We start from the raw sequence: 24,937 nt of genomic DNA on the forward strand, positions 1-24,937 counted from the left end.
TACTGTTGCTGTTGATGGGTCAGAACATTTCAACTGTTTAGACAAGTAGAGTTGTGTGTATTGTAAATTAAGAGCTTTGCTTCAGTGCAAATAGTTCACAATAAAAGTTCTATATAAAGGCTGACTATTGGTATTCATTAATTAAAATGACTGCGGCTGATCCGTGTGAGTTAACGTGTGAGATCCGGTTGTGTTTCAACATGCTGAATACAGGGACAGATATTTCCCCGGGGGAACAGGTTGCATATCACTGCCAGGTCGCACGGCCCTGTAGTCAATCCAGTTCCCTAAGCCGGGCATTGATGTGGAGAATGGGGCAACACAGTGGCAGAGCCAGTAGAGCTGCTGCTTCACGGCGCGGGTGATCAGAGTTCCATCCTCACCTCGGTTCTTGTTGGTGTGGAGTTAGCACATTCTCCCCGTGACCGTGTGGGTTCCCTCTGGGTGCTCCGGTTTCCTCCCACATCCCAAAGACGTGCGGGTTTGTCGGTTGATTGGTCTCTGTAAATTACCCCTAGTGGGTGAGAAAGTGGGATAACTTAGACCTGGTGTAAAGGTGAGATCAATGATCGCCATCAACTAGTTGGGCCGAATGGCCTGTTCCATGTTGTAGCTTTAAATAACTATTGTGTGTGACGTCAGGGGGGCGGTGTCTGCTGTCATTGCCATGAAGTGAAAGACCGCACACAGGCCTTGTCTTTGGTTTGCACTGAAGTGGACCGGTGACGAATGGGGTTCCCAGATGTTTAGGTAATCTGGCCGCGTTGACATTTATTGAGGATTTGACAATTAAAGTGTTATGTTTCAAAACCCAATCTGATGTGGGGGATGTTAGATATAGCTCTTGGGGCTAACGGAATCAAGGGATACGGGGAGAAAGTAGGAACAGGGTTCTGGTTCTGGATGATCAGCCATGATCATATTGAATGGAGGAGCTGGCTCGAAGGGCCGAATGGCCTACTCCTGCACCTATTGTCTATTGTCTATGATCATATTGAATGGAGGATCTGGCTCGAAGGGCCGAATGGCCTACTCCTGCACCTATTGTCTATTGTCTATGATCATATTGAATGGAGGAGCTGGCTCGAAGGGCCGAATGGCCTACTCCTGCACCTATTGTCTATGTTTCTATGTTCCCTTTGCTCTTGGATGTGCAAACATGGACAATTCGCATGCTGGGCACAGTGCCCCAGTGGAGCTGAGTGGGAGACACCTGCCACCTGCAGGCGATGGCCGAGACTGCAGCTTTCCAGGCACTGAGCGGATGTGCATCAGTGCTGTCTGCCCGCTGCAGGTGAGACCCTGCTGTCTCCAGTCGGTTCACGTAGAACATGTGGAGGCATCAGCCACAAAAACTGAAGCAGGGTCTCGACCCCAAACGTCAGCCATTCCTTCTCTCCAGAGATGCTTCCTGTCCCGCTGAGTTACTCCAGCTTTTTGTGTCTTTCTCACTTCGGAAAGAATAAGTCAGCTGGTCAGGGAGTGTGTGGGGAGAGAAACAGAGCTGGCGTTTGGGATTCAATCCCTTCATCGCAACGGGAATGATGGAATCGACAGTATTTTGAGTTGTGAACATTGATCCAAATGTGGAGTACAAGCGTGCACGTACATGATAGTCCAAAATCACTTTAGAAACACCAGTTATAGAGCCACGGAGCCGGACAGCACGGCATTAGGCCCTTCGACCCATCTCATCCATACTGATCAAGCTGCCGTTATGGGCTAGACTCATTTACCTGCATTGAGTCCATGGACCACAAACACTTCCGATCCATATATCTGTCCAAATATTTACTAAAGTCATAATTTCACCCCGTTCTATAGCTTCCTCTGGCAACTCATTCCCCTCACGTTAAACTTATGTCCTCTGGTTCTCGACTCCCCTGCACTGGGCCTGTGTCTCCATGTGTTGGCCCGATCCGTTCCTCTCACAATATTGCACACTTCTGTAAGAAGTGCCTATATTTTGTACCTTCCATCCTCCTGCGCTCCCAGGACTAGAATGGCAGCCTGCTCAACTGGTCCTTGTACCTCAAGCCCTTGAGTTCTGGCAACATCCTCATAAATCTCCGCACCCTTTCCAGCTTGACAACATATTTCCTATAACATTCCAAGGGCCGAATGGCCTACTGCTGCACCTATTGCCTATTGTCCATTGTCTATAAATCTTGCTTGCGTGTCAAGGAAACATACTTTCTCGGCAATATTTGTTTTCTCGGTTGCAGTTTCATTTCTACCCCGAGGTTGCCGTTTACGTGGCAATATCGCGGTTAGAAACATCTCCAAATTGTCAGCACCCCCCCCCCCCCCCCCGGTGATGTATTCAGTCCATTGCCAGTGACCCCAAACACACACACACGCTTCACACTCACACACACACACACACACACACACACATACCGAATCTTGATCACACCGCCTCCATCACAGGAGATAGACTATCGACTGACATCTATAATAAACCCACTGACCCCCACAACTATCTAGACTAACCTCTCTCACGCTGCTTCCTGTAAAGACTCTATCCCCCACTCCCAATTCCTCCGTCTACGCCGCATCTGCGCCCAAGATGAGGTGCTCCATGCCAGGACATTAGAGATGTCCTCATTCTTTAGGGAATGGGGGTTCCCCTCTCCCATCATAGATGAGGCCCTCACTCGTGTCTCCTCGGTACCCTGCTGCTCTGCCCTTGCTCCCCCTCCCCCAGTCACAACAGGGACAGAGTCCCCCTTGTCCTCACCTTCCATCCCATCAGCCGTCACATCCAGCACATAATCCTCCGGCATCTTCACCACCTCCAACAGGATCCCACTACTCACCACATCTCCCCATCCCCACAACTTTTCGCTTTCCGCAGAGACCGTTCCCTCCACAACTCCCTGGTCAACTCGCCCCTTCCCACCCACACCACCCCCTCCCCAGTTCCTTTCCCCTGCAACTGCAGGAGATGCTACACCTGTCCCTATACCTGTCCCTCGACTCCATCCAAGGACCCTGACAGACATTTCATGTGAGGCAGAGGGTCACTTGCACCTCCTCCAACATCGTTTCATTGAACACCTCCGCCCAGACCGCCTAAACCTACCTGATCTCCCGGTTGCTCAGCACTTTAACTCCCCCTCTCATTCCCACACTGCCCTTCCTGTCCTGGGCCTCCTCCATTTTTAGAGTGAGGCCCAGTGCAAATTGGAGGAACTGCACGTCATATTTCACTTGGGCAGATTACACCACAGCGGTATGAACATAACCTCAAGCACCCCTGGCTTTCCCTCTCTATCCATCCCTTCCTCCTCACATTCTCTGTCTCCGACTAGATTTTATCTCTGTTTACTTTGTTGTTCCCTTCTCCCAGCTAACAATGATTTTATTCTACATTTTCCTTGACCTTCACCCCCTTTGTCTCGTTTTCACACCTTACACTTCCTCATCTATGTATCTCCCTCTCCCCTGACTTCATTCTGAACAAGGGTCTTGACCCGAAAGGTCACCCATTGCTTCTATCCAGAGATGCTCCCTGTCCCGATGAGTTACTGATTCACGAGATTCACGAGATTGATCCCTGGGATGGGGGGACTGTCATATGAGGAAAGATTGAAAAGACTAGGCTTGTATTTACTGGAGTTTAGAAGGATGAGAGGGGATCTTATAGAAACATATAAAATTATAAAATGACTGGCAAGCTAGATGCAGGAAAAATGTTCCCAATGATGGGGGAGTCCAGAACCAGGGGCCACACAGTCTTAGAATAAAGGAGAGGCCATTTAAAACTGAGGTGAGAGGGAACTTTTTCACCCAGAGTTATGAATTTGTGGAATTCTCTGCCATAGAGGGCAGTGGAAGCCAAATCACTGGATGGGTTTAAGAGAGAATTAGATAGAGCTCAAGGGGCTAGTGGAATCAAGGGATACGGGGAGAAGGCAGGCACGGGTTATTGATTGTGGACGATCAGCCATGATCACAATGAATGGTGGTGCTGGCTCGAAGGGCCAAATGGCCTCCTCCTGCACATATTTTCTATGTTTCTATGTTACTCCAGCATTTTGTGTCTGTCTTGTTTTCCCCCGTGATGTATTCAGTCCATTGCCGGTGAACCTAGACTGGGCGGTACGGTGGTGCAGCGGTAGAGTTACAGCCTTACAGCGCCTGCACCGCCAGAGACCCGGGTTCTATCCCGACTACGGTGCTGTCTGGACAGATTCTCCCTGTGACCTGCGTGGGTTTCTCATTGTCGGTATAATTGTCCCCTAGCGGTCTCTGTTTCCGCACTGTCCCGGGTCTGAGTGGCTGAGTCGCGCCGGCGGGGAAAAGGTAAAGTCACCGGCAACAAGTGAAGTGAAGGCCCCTTGAAGACAGGAGCAAGTGAATTTATTATGGGGAACAAGGAAATGGCAGTTGAGTTGAACAGGTACTTTGGATCTGTCTTCACTAAGGAAGACACAAACAATCTTCCAGACGTACTATTGGACAGAGGTTCTAGGGTAATGGAGGAACTGAAGGCAATTCACATTGGGCTGGAAATGGTGTTGGGTAGACTGATGGGACTGAAGGCTGATAAATCCCCAGGGCCTGATGGTCATCATCCCAGGGTACTTAAGGAAGTGGCTCTAGAAATTGTAGATGCATTGGTGATCATTTTCCAATGTTCTATAGATTCAGGATCAGTTCATGTGGATTGGAGGGTGGCTATTGTTATCCCACTTTGTAAGAAAAGAGGAAGAGAGAAAATGGGAATTATAGACCAGTTAGCTTGACTTCAGTGGTGGGGAAGATGCTAGAGTCAATTATAAAAGAAGAAATTGCGGAACAATTGGATAGCAGTAACAGGATCGTTCCGATTCAGCATGGATTTACAAAGGACAAATCATGCTTGACTAATCTTTTGGAATTTTCTGAGGATGTAACTAGGAAAATGGACAAGGGAGAGCCAGTGGATGTAGTGTACCTGGAATTTCAGAAAGCCTTTGATAAAGCCCCACATAGGAGTTTAGTGGGCAGGATTAGAGCACATGGTATTGCGGGTAGGGTGCTGACATGGATAGAAAATTGGTTGGCAGACAGAAAACAAGGAGTAGGGATTAACAGGTCCCTTTCAGAATGGCAGGCAGTGACTAGTGGGGTACCGCAAGGCTCGGTGCTGGGACTGCAGCTATTTACAATATACATTAATGACTTAGATGAAGGGATTAAAAGTAACATTAGCAAATTTGCGGATGACACTAAGCTGGGTGGTAGTGTGAACTGTGAGGAGGATGCGATGAGGATCCAGGGTGACTTGGACAGGTTGTGTGAGTGGGCAGATGCATGGCAGATGCAGTTTATCATGGATAAATGTGAGGTGACAAGTGACTAGGCTTGTATACACTGGAATTTAGAAGGAGAAGAGGGGATCTTATGGAAACATATAAGATTATTCAGGGATTGGACACGTTAGAGACAGGAAACATGTTCCCAATGTTGGGGAAGTCCAAAACCAGAGGCCACAGTTTAAGAATAAGGGGTATGCCATTTTGAACGGAGATGAGGGGAACAAAAATTCAGTCAGACAGTTGTAAATCTGTGGAATTCTCGAGCTCAGAAGGCAATGGAGACCAATTCTCTGAATGCTTTCAAGAGAGAGCTAGATAGAGCTCTTACTGATAGCGGAATCAGGGGGTATGGGGAGAAAGCAGGAACGGGGTACTGATTGTGGGTGATCAGCCATGATCACATTCAATGGCGATGCTGGCTCGAACGGCCGATTGACATTCTCCTGCCCCTATTGTGTATTGTCTATTCTATCTTTTCTATAAATCTTGCTTGCGTATCAAGGAAATACCCTTTCTCGGCAATATTTGTTTTCTCGGTTGCAGTTTCGCATTCACTCCGAGGTTGCAGTTTACATTTGCAGGGCGGCACGGTAGCGCAGCGGTAGAGTTGCTGCTTTACAGCCAATGCAGCGCCGGAGACTCAGGTTCGATCCTGACTGCGGGTGCTGCACTGTAAGGAGTTTGTACGTTCTCCCCGTGACCTGCGTGGGTTTTCTCCGAGATCTTCGGTTTCCTCCCACACTCCAAAGACGTACAGGTTTGTAGGTTAATTGGCTGGGTAAATGTAAAAATTGTCCCTAGTGGGTGTAGGATAGTGTTAATGTACGGGGATCACTGGGCGGCACGGACTTGGTGGGCCGAAAAGGCCTGTTTCCGGCTGTATAGATATGATATGATATGATGATATCACGATTAGAAACGTCTCCAAATTGTCATCCCCCCCCCCCGCGTGATGTATTCAGTCCATTGCCAGTGACCCCAAACACACACACAAACACTCACACACAAACACGCACACGACTCACACTTCACACTCCGCACGCACACACACACTTCACACAAACAGGCAAACAGTCTCTGTTTCCGCACTGCCTCGGGAATGGCTGAGTCGCGCCGGCGGGTAAAGTGTAAAGTTACTCGGCAACAGGTGAGCCCACACACACCTTGAGCCTTATTGGATAAGGTGCAGCAATCCATCCAAGTACTTGACACGGGGAGAGGGAATGTGCAGGCACACAGCGGACTGGAGCGGCGACCACAGCGGACTGGAGCGGCGACCACAGCGGACTGGAGCGGCGACCACAGCGGACTGGAGCGGCGACCACAGCGGACGTTCACTGACGGAGTCTCCTCCTGAACCGAAGTAGGTAAGGACCAGAACCGGAGCAGCGGCACTGGAAACTGTTCAAACACTCAGTGAGACAGGCAGCAGCCGCGGAAAGAATCTGTCGTCAGTTTCTGAGTTATCTCCCTCCAGAGATGCTGCCCGTCCCGCTGAGTTACTCCAGCTTTTTGTGTCTATCTCTAAGTTATCAAATCTGAGTTGAGTGTTTCAGCTCCAGGATCCATTGGCTGCCTGGGCTGCTGAACGTTTCCAGCGTTTGATGTTATTTTTATTTCACGTCTCCAGTGCACTTGGTTTTCATTAACGGGATGAATTGAAGTGAGAGTTGGCAAAAGTGCGGCTTGGAATCGTGTTCACTGGGTTTGATCGACCAGGACAGCGGGCGGGCGGGTGTGTGCGTGTGTATCTTTATCTTACTAAGAGGACCAGGGCTGGGAACTGAACATTCAGGGGTATACGACATATTGAAAAGACAGACAGGTGGGCAGAGAGGGTGGGGTTGTTCTGTTGGTAAGGAATGATATTCATTCCCTTGCAAGGGGTGACATAGAATCAGGAAATGTAGAATCAGTATGGATAGAAATGAGAAATTGTAAGGGTAAAAAGACCCTAATGGCAGTTATCTACAGGCCCCCAAACAGTAGCCTCGACATAAGGTGCAAGTTGAATCAAGAGTTAAAATTGGCATGTCGCAAATGTAATGCTAGGGTGGTTATGGGAGATTTCAACATGCAGGTAGATTGGGAAAATCAGGTTGGTAATGGACCCCAGGAAAGAGAGTTTGTGGAGTGTCTCCGAGATGGATTCTTAGAACAACTTGTACTGGAGCCTACCAGGGAGAAGGCAATTCTGGATTTGGAAGATGAGGAAAAGAATTTCACTCAGACTTGTAAATCTGTGGAATTCTCTGCCTCAGAAGGCAGTAGGGGCCAGTTCTCTGGATGCTTTCAAGAGGGAGTTAGATAGAACTCAATGATAGCGGAGTCAGGGGGTATGGGGAGAAGGCAGGAACGGGGTACTGATTGAGAATGATCAGCCATGATCACATTGAATGGCGGTGCTGGCTCTTAAGGCCGAATAGCTTCCTCCTGCACCTATTGTCTATTTGTATATAAGAGAGCCCACACACATCTTGAGCCTTATTGGATCTCCAGGGCACGTGGTTTTCATTAACGGGTGAATTGAAGTGAGAGTTGGCAAAAGTGCGGCGTGGAATCGTGTTCACTGGGTTTGATCGACCAGGGCAGCAGGTGTGTGTGACATGTGTGTGTGTGCACATGTGTGTGTGTGAACATGTGTGTGTGCGCGTGTTTATGTGTGTGTGCGCGTGTTTGTGTGTTTGTGTGTGTGACTGTGTACATGTGTGTGTATGACTGTGTACGTGTGTGGGTGTATGGCTGTGTGTGTTTTTGTGTGTGTGACTCTGACTCTATGTGTGTACATGTGTGTGTGTATGACTGTGTGTACATGTGTGTGTGTACATTTGTGTGTGTGTGTGCGCGTGCGTGTGTGTGTGTTTCACGTCTTTTGTTCCACATAAACTCTGATGTTCGAGTGGAAATTAACCTACAGCAGAGAAAGCAAATGCTGTCCGATAAAGGATGGGTGTTTCCCAGACACTCTGGTTACACAAACAGGATTTAGGGAGGTAGAAACAAAGTACTGCAGATCAGGTTTAAACCAGAAATAGACACAAAGTGATGGAGTTACCCGGCGGGTCAGGCAGCTTCTGTGGAGAAAAAGAATGGGTGATGTTTCAGAAGTCAGGACCCTTCTTCAGACTGAAAGTAGGAGGTAGGTGGGTGGGTGGGTGGGTGGGTGGGGGGGGGGGGGGGACTGGAGGGGGAGTGGGGTTGGTGGGGGGGGTGGTGTGGTGGTGAGAAAAGATCAGGACATCAGGGCTGCTAACAAATGAGGTCAGGCAGGGCGGGTCCCATGTGCTGGGAAAGGTGGGATCTGAAGGGAAACATGTGAACTATGCAGCTGATTAAACAACCAGGGTGGGGGATGAGGGGAGCGAAGGTGAGAGGAATGTTCGTTGGTTAATTTTAAAGTCTAATTTCTTTATTCTGCGGAGGCAACTTGTTCCTGTGAATCACTGGGAGATTCACAGCAAGTTCCTGTCACAGGGTTTGTATCCCAACACAATTAGAGAGCAGTCCTGAACTACTATCTACCTCTCCCAGGGCCCTCTGACTATCTTTGATCAGACTTTACCAGCATTACCTTGCACTAAACGTTATTCCCTTATCGCGTAACTGTCCAGTGTAAATGGCCCAATTGCAATGCCGCTGACTGGATAGGACACAACAAAAGCTTTTCACTGTACCTCGGTACACATGATAATAAACTATACTGAACTGAACCAAATTAAGCTGGAAAGAGCTGAGAAGATTTACGGGAATGTTTCCAGGACTCGAAGACTTGAGCTCTAGGGAGAGGTTGGGCAGGCTGAGACTTTATTCCTTGGAGCGCAGGAGGGTGAGGGGTGATCTGAACGACGCGTATAAAATCATGAGGGAAATTGATGGTGAATGCACAGTCTCTTACTCGCGGTAGTGGAATCAAAAACAAGAGGGTTAAAGTGAGGGAGGAAAGATTTCATTGGAACCTGAGGGGCAACTTTTTTACTCAGAGGGTGGCGGGCATGTGCAACCAGCTACCAGAGGAAGTCATTGAAGCAGGAACCATCACAGCATCTAACGGACATTGGACAGTCGCATGATGGGACAGGTTTATAAAGCTGTGGGCCTAATTGCAAACATGTGGGACTAGCCTGGATGGGGCATTGTGTCGGCACGGACCAGTTGGGCCAAATGCCGTGTATTGATTGAGGGATATACTTTGCAGCCTTACATACACCTCTGGTACAGAAAGAACCAGCAGCAACCTCTCTGCTTTCCTCCAGCAGACCACACACAAGTGCAGACAAGGAGCAGCCCGTGTGCCCAGACCTCTCCCCCCAGGGCCGTGCTGGGACCACTGGATCATCACACAGGCGAGACAAGGAGAGACAGAGAATGGGAAATGCCAGCCCTAGGTATGTCCGCATACACCACACAATGTTACTTCTCCACCTCTCCTCCCTCACCTCAAGCACAGTGCTGGAGTAACTCAGCGGGTCAGGCAGCATCTCTGGGGGACAGGTGGCGTTTCACAGAGTGCTGGAGTAACTCAGCGGGTCAGGCAGCATCTCTGGGGACAGGTGGCGTTTCACAGAGTGCTGGAGTAACTCAGCGGGTCAGGCAGCATCTCTGGGGTCAGGTGGCGTTTTGGGTCAGGACCCTTCTTCACTGTGATTGTGATTGGAGGGAGGCGGCTGGATGAGGATTGGGGCAGGACTAAGTCAGGCAAGTGATAGGTTGATGGATCTTGGGGGGGGTGATGACTGAAGGAAGGCCAGTGATACAAAGACTGAGATAAGTGGAACCCGCCGGATAGATGGGCCGAATGGCCTAATTCCACTCCTATGATCAGAGAAGAGGCGTGAAATGGGATAAATGTGGAAGGTGACGGGGAAGGGGGAAAGGGCGGGATTGTGGGAGAAATGGTGTGTATCCAGGTGGAGCAACGGGAAGAGAAGAGGGAAAGGGAGAGAAGGTGCTTTATTTCAGTTGGTTTCATTTCAACTGGAACCTTTCGCCAAATACGTTTCCTTTCAGTCAACAGGCGGCTCAGTCTGAGACCCCCACAGACTTCACACAGGATGAACTCAACAAACTGAAGTCCGACTCTGAAACGGGTGGTGTGGAAAAGATTCAACCTCTGCTGGTGAAGAAGGTGAACGAGCTGGACAAGACCGAGCTGAACATCGCCGTGACGGGTGACACATGTGCAGGAAAATCCACCTTCATCAACGCCATGAGAGGGCTTCGTAGCAAAGATGAGGGAGCGGCTGAGGTTGGGTTCACAATGACTACAATGGAGCCAACCGGATACCCACATCCCAATCTGCCCAATGTCCGCTACTGGGACATGCCGGGGATCGGATCTACACGATTCCCCGTGGATTCCTACCTGAAGGAAATGCAATTTGAAAAATACGATTTCTTCATCATAGTGTCAGCTGGTCGATTCACAGAGAATGATGCAAAACTTGCCATTGAGATTAAGTGGCTGGGGAAGAGGTTCTACATTGTTCGCTCTAAGATTGATGTTGACCTTAATGCAATGCGGGAGGAAGGGAGGGAATCTGATGAAGATGCAGAACTGGAAAAGATCCGGAGTGACTGCATCAGCCGGTTGGGAAAGGCTGGGTTCCCTGATCCCATCGTGTTCCTGATATCCAGTTTTCAGAAGAATATGTATGATTTCCCTCGGTTGATCGAAGCACTTGCAGATGATTTACCAAATATAAAGAAATCTGTCTTTGTCCTGGCCCGTCCCAACCTCAGTGTGGAGGTTATTCGGAAGAAAGGTGAGATTTTGAGGAACCGTATCTGGATGTGGGCGATCATCTCGGGAGGAGTGGGAGCGGTCCCAGTCCCAGGTCTCTCTGTCGCATGTGACATTGGGATCCTGATTGGAGCGATAATCTATTTCCGTGAATGCCTGTGTCTGGATGATGCTTCTCTCCGCAGACTGGCCGAGAGAACAGGCACATCCATGGGAGAGCTGAAAGCCGCAGCTGATTCTTTCCTGCTGGGAGAAATATCTGCAGCAGTAATAACATAGAAACATAGAAAATAGGAGCAGGAGGAGGCCATTCGGCCCTTTGATCCAGCACCGCCATTCATTGTGATCATGGCTGATCGTCCCCAATCAATAACCCGTGACTACCTTCTCCCCATATCCCTTGATTCCACTAACCCCTAGAGCTCTATCTAACCCTCTCTTAAATCCATCCAGTGATTTGGCCTCCACTGCCCTCTGTGGTAGAGAATTCCACAAATTCACAACTCTCTGGGTGAGAAAGTTCCTTCTCACCTCAGTTTTAAATGGCTTCCCCTTTATTCTTAGACTGTGGCCCCTGGTTCTGGACTCGCCCAACACTGGTAACATTTTTCCTGCATCTAGCTTGTCCAGTCCTTTATAATTTGATATGTTTCTATAAGATCCCCTCTCATCCTTCTAAACTCCTGTGAATACAAGCCTAGTCTTTTCAATCTTTCCTCATATGTCAGTCCCGCCATCCCAGGGATCAATCTCATGAACCTACGCTGCACTGCCTCAATTACAAGGATGTCCTTCCTCAAATTAGGAGACCAAAACTGTACACAATACTCCAGATGTGATCTTACCAGGGCCCTATACAACTGCAGATGAACCTCTTTACTCCTATACTAAAATCCTCTTGTTATGAAGGCCAACATTCCATTAGCTTTCTTCACTGCCTGCTGTACCTGCACGCCAACTTTCAGTGACTGCTGTACAAGGACACCCAGGTCTCGCTGCATCTCCCCCTTACCTAACCTAACTCCATTGAGATAATAATCTGCCTCCTTGTTTCTGCCGCTAAAGGGAATAACCTCACATTTATCTATATAATACTGCGTCTGCCACGCATCTGCCCACTCACTCAACCTGTCCAGGTCACCCTGCAGCCTCCTAACATCCTATTCACAGTTTACACTGTCACCCAGCTTTGTGTCATCCGCAAACTTGCTAGTGTTGCTTCTAATTCCCTCTTCCAAATCATTAATACATATGGTAAACAGTTGCGGCCCCAACAACAGGGGAAGGGGGGACCTTCGTAGATTTCACCATCTATCGGTCCTCAGACAGGGGAAGTATGCAGTGAGTTTTCTGCAAGAGATGCACACTGTTGTTAGTGACGAGCCCACCTGGGTCCTGGAGTGGGAGGGGGGGGTCTACATGAGCCACCTCAGTACAAAGTCAAGTGGGGTGGCCTTCCTGTTGGCCTCGACTGTCCAGCCAGAGATTGTGAAGGTGCAGGAAGTTGTGCCAGGCCATTTGCTCTATCTGGCCGTGATCGTGGATGGCGTGCCGTTACATTTCATTAACGTGTACGCCCCCAGCACCGGCACGATGCAGGCGCGGTTACTTCAGGAGGTGACTGCTCTGCTAAGACTATTGATTGCGGAGAGTGTGTCTTCCTTGGGGGGGATTTCAATTGTACCCTTGAGGCGTGAGATCGCTCTGGTACTCAGTGTGCCCCTGCAGTGGCGAAGAAGTTGAGAGGTGTGATTGAATCTTTTGAGCTGGTTGATGCGTGGCGGAATCTCCACCCTGATTCCAACGCGTTTTCACAGAGGTCTGAGGGGGGTGGTTCCCGTATCGACCATGTGTACATCTCCAGAGCGTATGTCTCCCGGGTCTCGGCGGCCTCTATGCGGGCGATGCCGTGTTTGGACCACTGCCTGGTGCGAGTAGACTTTATCCCAGCGTGCACACGGGCTGGGTCTGCGTACTGGCACTTTAATAACCAGCTGCTGGAGGATCGCCGATTCCAGGAGATTTTCAGGCGGTTCTGGGTGAAGTGGAAAGAGAGGCAGAGGGGCTTCCCTTCCCTTAGGCAGTGGTGGGATGTGGGAAAAGCTTACATCCGTCTTTGTTGTCAGGACTACACGGGAGGGTCGACCAGAAGGCGGGATGCGGCTGTCGAGCGACTCGAGAAGGAGTTACTCGACGCAGAGTCTCGCTTGGGCCGGGTCGGTGAGGACTCCTGTGAGTGGGGAGAGTTTCAGGAGAGGAAGGAAGCGCTGAGGGACCTGCAGCTTGAGCGGTCCCGAGGTGCTTACGTGAGGTCGCGAGTCCAGATGCTGCACGATCTGGACCGGGCTTCACCTTTCTCTCTCTGGAGAAAGGGTGAGGAGCCCGCAAACAGCTCGTCGAGCTACTCGCGGACGATGGGATGGTCAACTCCTCCAATGACCCCTTATCATTGGGCTGGATGGGCTGACAGTTGAGTTTGTTAGAGCCTTCTGGGATGTCCTGGGGGGCGACTACATGAAAGTCCTGAGGAAGAGCATGGCACACTGTAATATGTATTTGTTGAATAAAGTCCTTGGAATGAAAAAAAGAGAGAGAGAGGGAGAGAGGGACCAAGCGACTGAGCGGGGGGGGGGGGGGGGGGGAAGAGAGAGTGGGGGGAGAGAGGGGCCACACAACTGTTTGTTCTGTTCAGCTCCGCATCTTTCTCCTCTGACGATTGCTTGCAGAACGAGTGCAGGTAGGAACAAGTGGTTGAAGCACAAACTGAGGAGAGTTGTCAGCGCTCTATTTTCGGAATGGTAGTGGTTTCAGAGAAGGGGCGTTGCAATCAATACAGATAATTCGTTGCAAATAGATTGGGAATCATGATGGGGGAGCTACCGAGTGGCCGCTGGTGTTTGTTGCCACGTTAGCAGTCTGCCTGATTGTCCCGGGCACTAAACAATCTCCAGCCCCGCGGCCTCCTGTGGGCGGCGATGAGGCTGAGTGCATTGCCTGCCCCTCTCTGAGACTTGTCCACGGGCCTGGGACCCCCCCCCCCCCCCCTCCGTGCAGAATATCCAACCTCTCTCGGTGCCACACGAGACTCATAGAAACAGAGAACAATAAGTACAGGAGTCGGCCGTTCGAGCCAGCACCGCCATTCCATATAATCATGGCTGATCATCTAAAATCTGTACCCCGTTCCTGCTTTTTCCCCATATCCCTTGATTCCTTTAGCCTTAAGAGCTAAATCTATTTCTCTCTTGAAAACATCCAGTGAAATGGCCTCCACTGCCTTCTGTGGCAGAGAATTCCACAGATTCACAACTCTCTGGGTGAAAATGTTTTTCCTCATCTCAGTCCCAAATGGCCTCCCCCTTATTCTTAAACTGTGACCCCCTGGTTCTGGACATTGTTTCGGTTCCTGCTCATTTCGATTGATCTCTTTTAGTGGTAGCATTTGCAGGACAGAAATAGACCCTTCAGCCCAACTAGTCCCTGCCACATGTTGATGGTGGGGAATTTGTCACTGGTGAGTAACATTGTTCTCTATCAGATGTAATAGCTGAGGCCATTCGGACCATCGTCTACTCCGCCATTCAATCATGGCTGATCTATATCTCCCTCTTGACCCCATTCTCCTGTCTTCTCCCCATAACCCCTGACACCCATAACATTGGAGAATCTATCTCTGCCTGAGAGAACTCCATTGACTTGGTCTCCACAGCCTTCTGTGGCAATGAATTCCACAAATTCACTATCCTCTAACTAAAGAAGTTCCTGCTCGTCTCCTTCCTAAAGGAACGTCCTTTAGTTCTGAGACTCTCCCACTAGTGGAAACACCCTCTCCACATCAACTCTACACAGGCTTTTCACTATTTGGTGAGTTTCAATGATGTCCCCCTCATCCTCCTAAACTCCAGCGAGTACATGCCCACTTTCTAGTAGATTGCATTAAACCCATCCCGATTAAGGGTGATATTCCCAATAGCCTCAGGGATTTCTGGTACAGAACAAACCAGCACTCACTCTCTCACTACTTTCCTCTTGAAGGAGAAGACTCGCACATCCAAGGACGAAGAGGAGTTCTGATCCCCGACCTCACCTCAGCGCAGTGTGAGGATCACAGGATCATCACACAGGCCGGCACCGACACACAGAAATCAGAAATGGGAGGAGGAAGCCCCAGGTAGGTCCGGACATGCCGCACCTTGTCACCCTGTCACCCAGTCTATCTGTCTCCCTGTCACCCTGTCTCCCTGTCACCTTGTCTCTGTCACCCTGTCACCCTGTCTCCCTGTCTCCTTGTCTCCCTGGCACCCTGTCACCCTGTCTCCCTGTCACCCTGTCACCTTGTCACCCTGTCACCCTGTCACCTTGTCACCCTGTCACCCTGTCACCCTGTCTCCCTGTCTCCCTGTCACCCTGTCACCCTGTCACCCTGTCACCCTGTCACCCTGTCTCCCTGTCACCCTGTCTCCCTGTCACCCTGTCTCCCTGTCACCCTGTCTCCCTGTCACCCTGTCACCCTGTCTCCCTGTCTCCTTGTCTCCCTGGCACCCTGTCACCCTGTCTCCCTGTCACCCTGTCACCTTGTCACCCTGTCACCCTGTCACCTTGTCACCCTGTCACCCTGTCACCCTGTCTCCCTGTCTCCCTGTCACCCTGTCACCCTGTCACCCTGTCACCCTGTCACCCTGTCACCCTGTCTCCCTGTCACCCTGTCTCCCTGTCACCCTGTCTCCCTGTCACCCTGTCTCCCTGTCACCCTGTCACCCTGTCTCCCTGTCTCCCTGTCACCCTGTCACCCTGTCTCCCTGTCACCCTGTCTCCCTGTCACCCTGTCTCCCTGTCACCCTGTCACCCTGTCACCCTGTCTCCCTTTCACCTTGTCTCCGTCACCCTGTCACCCTGTCTCCCTGTCACCCTGTCTCCCTGTCACCCTGTCTCCCTGGCACCCTGTCTCCGTCACCCTGTCACCCTGTCACCCTGTCTCCCTGTCACCCTGTCTCCCTGTCACCCTGTCTCCCTGTCACCCTGTCTCCCTTTCACCTTGTCTCCGTCACCCTGTCACCCTGTCTCCCTGTCACCCTGTCTCCCTGTCACCCTGTCTCCCTGTCACCCTGTCTCCCTTTCACCTTGTCTCCGTCACCCTGTCACCCTGTCACCCTGTCTCCCTGTCACCCTGTCTCCCTGTCACCCTGTCTCCCTGTCACCCTGTCTCCCTGTCACCCTGTCTCCCTGTCACCCTGTCTCCCTGTCACCCTGTCTCCCTGTCACCCTGTCACCCTGTCTCCCTGTCTCCCTGTCACCCTGTCTCCCTGTCACCCTGTCTCCCTGTCTCCCTGTCACCCTGTCTCCCTGTCACCCTGTCTCCCTGTCACCCTGTCTCCCTGTCACCCTGTCTCCCTTTCACCTTGTCTCCGTCACCCTGTCACCCTGTCTCCCTGTCACCCTGTCTCCCTGTCACCCTGTCACCTTGTCACCCTGTCTCCCTGTCTCCCTGTCACCCTGTCACCTTGCCACCCTGTCTCCCTGTCTCCCTGTCACCCTGTCTCCCTGTCACCTTGTCACCCTGTCTCCCTGTCACCCTGTCACCCTGTCTCCCTGTCTCCCTGTCTCCCTGTCACCCTGTCTCCCTGTCTCCCTGTCACCCTGTCACCTTGTCACCCTGTCTCCCTGTCTCCCTGTCACCCTGTCACCCTGTCACCTTGTCTCCGTCACCCTGTCACCCTGTCTCCCTGTCTCCCTGTCTCCCTGTCACCCTGTCACCTTGTCTCCGTCACCCTGTCACCCTGTCTCCCTGTCACCCTGTCACCCTGTCACCTTGTCACCCTGTCACCCTGTCTCCCTGTACCTTGTCACCCTGTGTCTCCTCAGTACAACCTGCCAGCGCAGGGCATGGCCAGTGCTCAGATTGCCCATTGTTACAGGAGAGAGCTCGTTGATCGGCAACTGAAGTCCTTTCTCTTTGCATCTAATCTCTTTTCACGATGTAGACATTGGAGTCAAGACAACCAATTCATATCCCTTTTTAACTGCCCTGAGCAAGTGGCCCGGTCATACTTCCTCAATAGCTGAGTCCTTCCTTCAGAAGGAATAGTGATATCTTTCATAAGCAGCATGCTGTGCATGCTAATGGTGGCAGCATCCCTTTGCACTAAAATGCTTGTTGGTGAATGTTTTGGGGTTTGGAGTTGTTCTCAGAGTAGCTCAGGTAAGTAGCAGCATGGCATCTTGTGCTTGGCACACAGTGAACCCATTGTGTGTTGGTCGTGGAAGTTGTGATCATTTTGAGTGTGGGACAGTGCACAGTGTTGTTTGAGCTGTGCTCATTGCAGGCAAGTGGGGAAGATGGATCTGTGGTTGCAGCTTTACCCAGAACATTCCTGACCCCAACCTTGAGGCTAGTGGATAGACTTGCAGTGTCGTGATGTGGGCCAGTCAGTGCAGGATCAGGCCTTTCAGCCCACAATGTCTCTGCTGAACATAATGCCAAGGTAAACTAATTTCATCAGCCAACATGATCTATATCCCTCCATTCCCTGCAGACACATGTGCCTCGCCAAAAGCCTCTTGGACGCCACTGCCATATCTGTTTATACCACCACCCTATGTGGTATGTTCCAGGCACCCATTACTCTCCAGTGTCAATACTTGCCCTATAAATGTTCTTTACACTTTAGTCCTTTAACCTGAAAGCTATGCTAGATATTCTTTGACATTTCCATCCTGGGGAAAAAGATTCTGTCCATTGGGTATCCCCCTCAACCTCTAGCATTCGGGAGAAAAAGATCCAAATTTGTCCAACCTATCCTGATAGCAAATACCTCTAATCCAGGCAGCATTCTGGTAAACGTTGTATGCACTTTCTCCAGGGCCATCGCATCCTTCCTCCGATGGTTGAGTGGAACTGCAGGCGATACTCCAAATGACCATGTTCATGGTCTGACAGGAGCAGAATTAGGCCATTTGGCCCATCAAGTCCACACCGCCAGTCAATCATGGCTGATCTATCTCTCCCTCCTAACCCCATTCTCCAACCTTTTCCCCATAACACCCGACACTATCCAGGCCTTTCACTAAGTTTCAATGAGGCCCCCCCTTCATTCTTTTAAACTGCTGTGGTGGAGGCCTGGTGCTGTCAAATGCTCATCATGTGTTAACATACTCATTCCAGGGATCATTCTTGTAAATCTCCTCTGGACTCTCTCCCGAGCCAGCACATCCTTCCTCAGATAATGAGAGGATTTCAGTATAGGTGTAAAGAGGTTCGTCTGCAGTTGTACAGGGCCCTGGTAAGACCACATCTGAAGTATTGTGTACAGTTTTGGTCTCCTAATTTGAGGAAGGATATCCTTGTAATTGAGGCAGTGCAGCGTAGGTTCACGAGATTGATCCTTGGGATGGCGGGACTGTCATAAGAGGAAAGATTGAAAGACTAGGCTTGTATTCACTGGAGTTTAGAAGGATGAGAGGGGATCTTATAGAGACAAATAAAGTCATAAAAGGACTGGACAAGTTAGATGCAGGAAAAATGTTCCCAATGTTGGGCGAGTCCAGAACCAGGGGCCACAGTCTTAGAATAAAGGGGAGGCCATTTAAAACTGAGGTGAGAAGGAACGTTTTCAGCTAGGGAGTTGTGAATTTGTGGAATTCTCTGCCACAGAGGGCAGTGGAGGCCAAATCACTGGATGAATTTAAGAGAGTTAGATAGAGCTCTGGGGCCTAGCGGAATCAAGGGATATGGGGAGAAGGTGGGCATAGGTTACTGATTGTGGATGATCAGGTATGATCACAATGAATGGTGGTGCTGGCTCGAAGGGCCGAATGGCCTCCTCCTGCACCTATTTTCTATGTTTCTATATAGGGCCAGAAATTGCTCACAATACTCCAATTGCAGCATGACCAGCGTCTTACAGAGCCTCAGCATTAAATCCCTGTTTGTGTATGTTAGTCCTCTTGAAATAAATGCTGCCATTGTGTTTACCTCCCTTACTACCCAATCAAATTGCAAATTAACTTTTTGGGAATCCTGCACCAGGACTCCCAAGTCCCTTTCCACCTCCGATTTGTGGAATCTGTCGCCATTTAGAAAATAGTCTACGCCTTTATTCCTATTATCAAAATGATTGAGTCCATAGTTTGCTACACTGTATTCCATCTGCCACTTCTTTGCCCACTCTCCCAACCTGTCCACGTCCTTCTGTAGTGTCCTGGCTTTCTCTACACTACCTCCCCTCCACCTATCTTCATATCATCTGCAAACTTGGCCAAAAAGCCTTCAATCCCCTCATCTAAATATTAATAGCCCCAGCACTGACCCGTGCGGAACTCCACTGGTCACTGGCAGCCAACCAGAAAAAAGCCCCCTTTATTGCCACTCTTTGCCTTGTGCTTTTTTGGTATGACTGTAAGGCCAACCAAATTCCTCGTATGTTGCATGTTCTCAATGTTGGGGGAGTCCAGAACCAGGGGCCACTGTTTAAGGGGTAGGCCATTTAGAACTGAGATGAGGAAAAACTTTTTCAGTCAGAGAGTTGTGAATCTGTGGAATTCTCTGCCTCAGAAGGCAGTGGAGGCCAATTCTCTGAATGCATTTAAGAGAGAGTTGCATAGAGCTCATAAGGATAGCGGAGTCAGGGGGTATGGGGGAATAGGCAGGAACGAGGTACTGATTGAGAATGATCAGCCATGATCACATTGAATGGCGGTGCTGGCTCAAAGGGCCGAATGGCCTCCTCCTGCACCTATTGTCTATTGCCTATTGTTGCAAAACATAATTGGTTAATAAATTACGATTATGATTATTATCATTGTACCTGTCTCCACCACTTTTCTGACAGCTAGTTTTGAAACATATAAAATTATTAAGGGGTTGGACATGCTAGAGGCAGGAAACATGTTCCCAATGTTGGGGGAGTCCAGAATCAGGGGGCGCAGTTTAAGAATAAGGGGTAGGCCATTTACAACGGAGATGAGGAAAACCTTTTTCAGTCAGAGAGTTGTAAATCTGTATAATTCTCTGCCTCAGAAGGCAGTGGAGGCCAATTCTCTGAATGCTTTCAAGAGAGAGCGAGATAGAGCTCTTAAGGATAGCGGAGTCAGGGGGTATGGGGAGGAGGCAGGAATGGGGTACGGATTGAGAATGATCGGCCATGATCACATTGAATGGTGGTGCTGTCTCGAAGGGCTGAATGGCCTACTCCTGCACCTATTGTCTATTGTCAACCCAAATTCCTCCTATGTTGTAAAACATGCTGGGTTAATAAATTACGATTATGATTATTATCATGGTACCTGTTTCCACCACTTTTCTGACAGCTCGTTCCAAATAGCCACCAGTCATCATTCCCCCTCAACTGGAAACCATCTACATTTTAATTACCTACCCTGAGAAAAAGACAAGCGATTAATTACCATACAGATGTTCCTCATAATTTTATATATCCCTTTATAATCCCACTGCACAGATTATCTCTTCACTTTGCTCTCTAACAGGAAAAGCATTTCAACCATAACTGTGTTTATCCTTATTGTTGTGCATGTGCACTGAAGTACAGTGAAATGCTTTGTTTAGCCTGCTGTACAATCAATAGGTCAGATTGACACGAGGATATCTGGTCATGATGCAATGTGCAATGTATTTGGATGCTGTTTCAACTGGAAACTGTCATGGTTTTCTTTCAATCATGTTTCCTTTCAGTCATGTTCCAACACATGTTTCCTTTCAGTGAACAGGCGGCTCAGTCTGAGACCCCCACAATCTTCACGCAGGATGAGCTCAGCAAACTGAAGTCCGACTTCCAAACGGGTGGTGTGGAAAAGATTAAACCCATGATACAGAATAAGATGAAAGAACTGGACGAGACCGAGCTGAACGTCGCCGTGACGGGGGACACAGGTACAGGAAAATCCACCTTCATCAACGCCATGAGAGGGCTTCGTAGCACAGATGAGGGAGCGGCTGAGGTTGGCACCACAGAAACTACAATGGAGCGAACCGGATACCCACATCCCAATCTGCCCAATGTCCGCTACTGGGACCTGCCGGGGATCGGATCTACACTATTCACAGCGGGTTCCTATCTGAAGGAAATGCAATTTAAAAAATACGATTTCTTCATCATAGTGACAGCTGGTCGATTCACAGAGAATGATGCAAAACTTGCCAATGAGATTAAGCGGCTGGGGAAGAGGTTCTATTTTGTTCGCTCGAAGATTGACGCTGACCTTAATGCAATGCAGAGGGAACGGAAGGAATTTGATGAAGAAGAAGTATTGGAAAAGATCCGGAGTGACTGCCTCTGTAGGTTGGGGAAGGTCGGGATCACTGATCCCAGGGTGTTCCTGATATCCAGTTTTGAACAGGATAAGTATGATTTTGGTGATTTGACTGAAGCACTGGAAGTTGATTTACCAAATATAAAGAAAAGGATCTTTGTCCTGGCCCTTCCCAACCTCAGCGTGGAGATTGTTCAGAAGAAAAATGAGTTGCTGAAGAAGGAGATCTGGGCATGGGCGATCCTCTCGGGAACATTAGGAGCCATCCCAGTCCCTGGAGTCTCTCTCGCGTGTGACATTGGCATACTAATTGGAGCAATCATCCATTTCAGGAAATGCCTGGGTCTTAATGACACTTCCCTTCAGCGACTGGCCAACAAAACAGGTAAATCCATGGATGAGCTGAAAGCAGCAGCAAAAACTCCCCTGCTGGGAGAAATAACTCCAGATATAATTATGAGGATAGGTTGGGGAGCTGCTATTGTGACGGTTTCAGCCCTGGAATTAGCTCTAGACTTTGTCCCAGTCATCGGCTCCATTTTTGGAGCAGGTTCATCGTTTCTCATGACCTTCATGATCCTGAGAGATGCGCTGAAGGAACTGACGGAGAGTGCGGAGAGGGTGGTGAGGGTAGCGTTTGACATTAGAACATAGAAGAGTACAGCACAGGAATGGGCCCTTCAGCCCACAGTGTTTGTGTCAAACATTATGCCAAGTTCAACTGACCCCATTTGCCCATACATGATCCTGGCTGATCGTCCACAATCAGTAACCCGTGCCTGCCTTCTCCCCATACCCCTTGATTCCGCTAGCCCCAAGAGCTCTATCTAACTCTCTTTTAAATTCATCCAATGAATTGGCCTCCACTGCCTTCTGTGGCAGAGAATTCCACAAATTAACAACTCTCTGGGTGAAAAAGTTTTTTCTCATCTCAGTTTTAAATGGCCTCCCCTTTATTCTTAGACTGTGGCCCCTGGTTCTGGACTCCCCAACATCTGGAACATTTTACCTGCATTTAACCTGTCCAATCCTTTAAGAATGTTATATGTTGCTATAAGATCCGCTCTCACCCTTCTAAATTCCAGTGAATACAAGCCCAGTCGACCCATTCTTTCATCATATGTCAGTCCCGCCATCCCGGGAATTAACCTGGTGAACCTACGCTGCACTCCCTCAATAGCAATAATGTCCTTCCTCAAATTAGGAGACCAAAATTGCACACAATACTCCAGGTGCGGTCTCACCAGGGCCCTGTACAACTGCAGTAGGACCTCCTTGTTCCTTATTGCAAATCCTCACGTGATGATGGCCATCATGCCATTAGCTTTCATCTCTGCCTGCTGTACCTGCATGCTTACTTTCAATAGATTGAAAGTAATCAATAGACTGAAGAAGTCAAATGCCAAATCTTGCTGGATAACTAGAAGAGGGATAGTATATTTATGATGACGAAGAACCACCAGTGAGATGGACAGGTTTTACTTCCACAAATTCAGAAGCTGTGTAACAATCAAAGTGAAATGTTATTAAGTATGGGCCTATAGAAGGCACAGTTTGGTGAACTTTCAGTTTGGAGATACAGCATGGAAACAGGTCCATCAGCCCACCAATTCCACACCGACCATTGATCGCCCTTTCACACTATGTCCAATTTACCCCACTCTCTCATCCACTCACTCCACACTAGAGGCAATTTTACAGAGGTCAATTAACCTACAATCCTACACGTCTTTGGGGTGTGGGTGGAAACCTAAGCACCCCAGTGGAAACTCACATGGTCACATGGAAACCATGCAAACTTCACACAGGTTGTACCCTCGGTAGGGATCAAACCCGGATCTCTGGTACTGAGGCACCAGACCTACCCGTTGCACCATTGCCAGGTACCAATCAACAGCACCTTACAGTATGCAGCCAAATTGACAGGCATCAAAATGCAGCTGGAACGCTGGGGATATTTAGCAAAAAATAGGTGTAGTAAAGCACACAAATTATTGGAAAAATGCAAATCCATCATCCCTACAAACCTCTGAGGTTTATAGTTGGGTCAGATTTTCACCGCTAGGCTCTTGTCTCATTGACCTGTGAATTTTCACCAGTCGGATGTGTGAATGAATTGTACTTCAGGAAGTTGGCCCCAGTGGCTTTTGGCAAGGTCCTGTGTACAGAGGGCAGTCCGTGTTGAAGTTCCCTTGCATCACAATGATGAAGAAGCCCCAATCACAGAATTTACTAAAAAGATTGTGGATGATCAGCCATGATCACAATGAATGGCAGTGCTGGCTCGAAGGGCCAAATGGACTCCTCCTGCACCTATTTTCTATGTTTCTAATCCTTACCAATATGTGATGCACATCCCACACGCAAGAAGCTGTCATGGTTTTTAAAAACCTTGAATGCCATTGCGAATAATTGAAGAACTATTAAAATGGTAAAACAATTCTTGCTTCTTCTCCCTTTAGAGTTTTATATTAACACGTGGAGATGGGGGTAGAATTAATAATTTTATAGATAATAATTATGCAACACAACTAAACAATCTTTTGACATTTTTATTAGCACAGGTAAAAACCATGAATTTATAACACAAAAATCAATAGATAACATGACAAAATATTATGATCTCTTGAAAGGAATTATATTGGGTGTAGGAGCCATTTATGCTTAATTTAGTTACTGTCATTGTATTATGGCTATGTTTCATATTTCTAGTTTATGTCTTTTTTGCATGTTTGTGGGTGTGATGGGGAGTGTCTACATGGGAGGAGGCTAATGTAGCAACAGAGATTGTGGGTCAGTTTAGTCTCGGAGGTTGGAGAGAATACAGTTCTTTAGCAGGCTCGCACCAGTCATACTCACGCCAGCTACACTCGCAAGAACCACACGGTAACGACTATATGAATTTTACTGTATTGTTTGATGAAGAAACAGTTGATAAGGACGAAAGGTTATGAATTACTCTTTGATTGTGCTACTTTAAAAAAGATCAATAAATCAAGAAAAGATGTTTGGAAGATTCGTTTTGTTATCTCAGAGTGCGATGCGTGCGTAAACTAAACCTCCATTCCATCCCCGAGCAGTAATGGCTATCGAAGTTGGACTTTGAGAAGGAATAGAAACTGCCATTACATTGGGTAAAAATAATGCGTAGCTTAAAATCTGAATTGTAAATGCTCATTTAACGCATGTTGAACGGGAAGGATTGATCAGTCGTGATTGAATGGTGGAATAGACTTGATGGGCCGAATGGCCTAATTCTGCTCCTCGAACTTATGAACTGTATTAATTCTGATTTTCAGCGCAATGTATGTTCATGATCTGTATAATTGAAAAGCGCTCTGTGATTAACATACAATATGCCGAATATTTCTCTCATAAATACATATCTGTGCCTTGCGATTGTACAAGATAAAACTTCAATAGAAATGGAAATATTGTGGTCTGACATTTTTCTTGCGTTTGGTTGCACAGCGCAATGTATCTCGAGAAACACCAAGAGAGTTGTGTGTCCTGCGGAAATGCATTGCACCTTTCCACAGGTTGCCAAGGTCCTCCATAGAGTACAAGATTCCATGCAACTCATGCACATAGTATTTACAAACATTAATCAATGGGCAGCACCTCA

At 48.7% G+C, this 24,937-nt stretch overlaps 2 protein-coding genes across 2 annotated transcripts; both read left to right on the plus strand.

Annotated features, from left to right (window-relative positions):
* The first annotated feature begins 9,671 nt into the window (after window positions 1-9,671).
* Window positions 9,672-11,325, plus strand: LOC144600312 (interferon-inducible GTPase 5-like). The gene is made up of 2 exons (XM_078411877.1): window positions 9,672-9,691; window positions 10,314-11,325. Exons 1-2 carry the CDS (start codon window positions 9,672-9,674, stop codon window positions 11,323-11,325), a joined length of 1,032 nt encoding a protein of 343 aa, XP_078268003.1.
* A 1,625-nt stretch (window positions 11,326-12,950) lies between these two features.
* Window positions 12,951-21,966, plus strand: LOC144600313 (interferon-inducible GTPase 5-like). The gene is made up of 6 exons (XM_078411878.1): window positions 12,951-13,018; window positions 13,773-13,783; window positions 15,082-15,217; window positions 17,580-17,647; window positions 20,628-20,703; window positions 20,742-21,966. The coding sequence occupies exons 1-6, from the start codon at window positions 12,951-12,953 to the stop codon at window positions 21,964-21,966; spliced, it is 1,584 nt and encodes a 527-aa protein (XP_078268004.1).
* The last annotated feature ends 2,971 nt before the right edge of the window (window positions 21,967-24,937 follow it).

The sequence above is a fragment of the Rhinoraja longicauda genome, chromosome 15 (assembly GCF_053455715.1).
Source record: "Rhinoraja longicauda isolate Sanriku21f chromosome 15, sRhiLon1.1, whole genome shotgun sequence".
In the NCBI taxonomy this organism is placed as follows: Eukaryota; Metazoa; Chordata; class Chondrichthyes; order Rajiformes; family Arhynchobatidae; genus Rhinoraja; species Rhinoraja longicauda.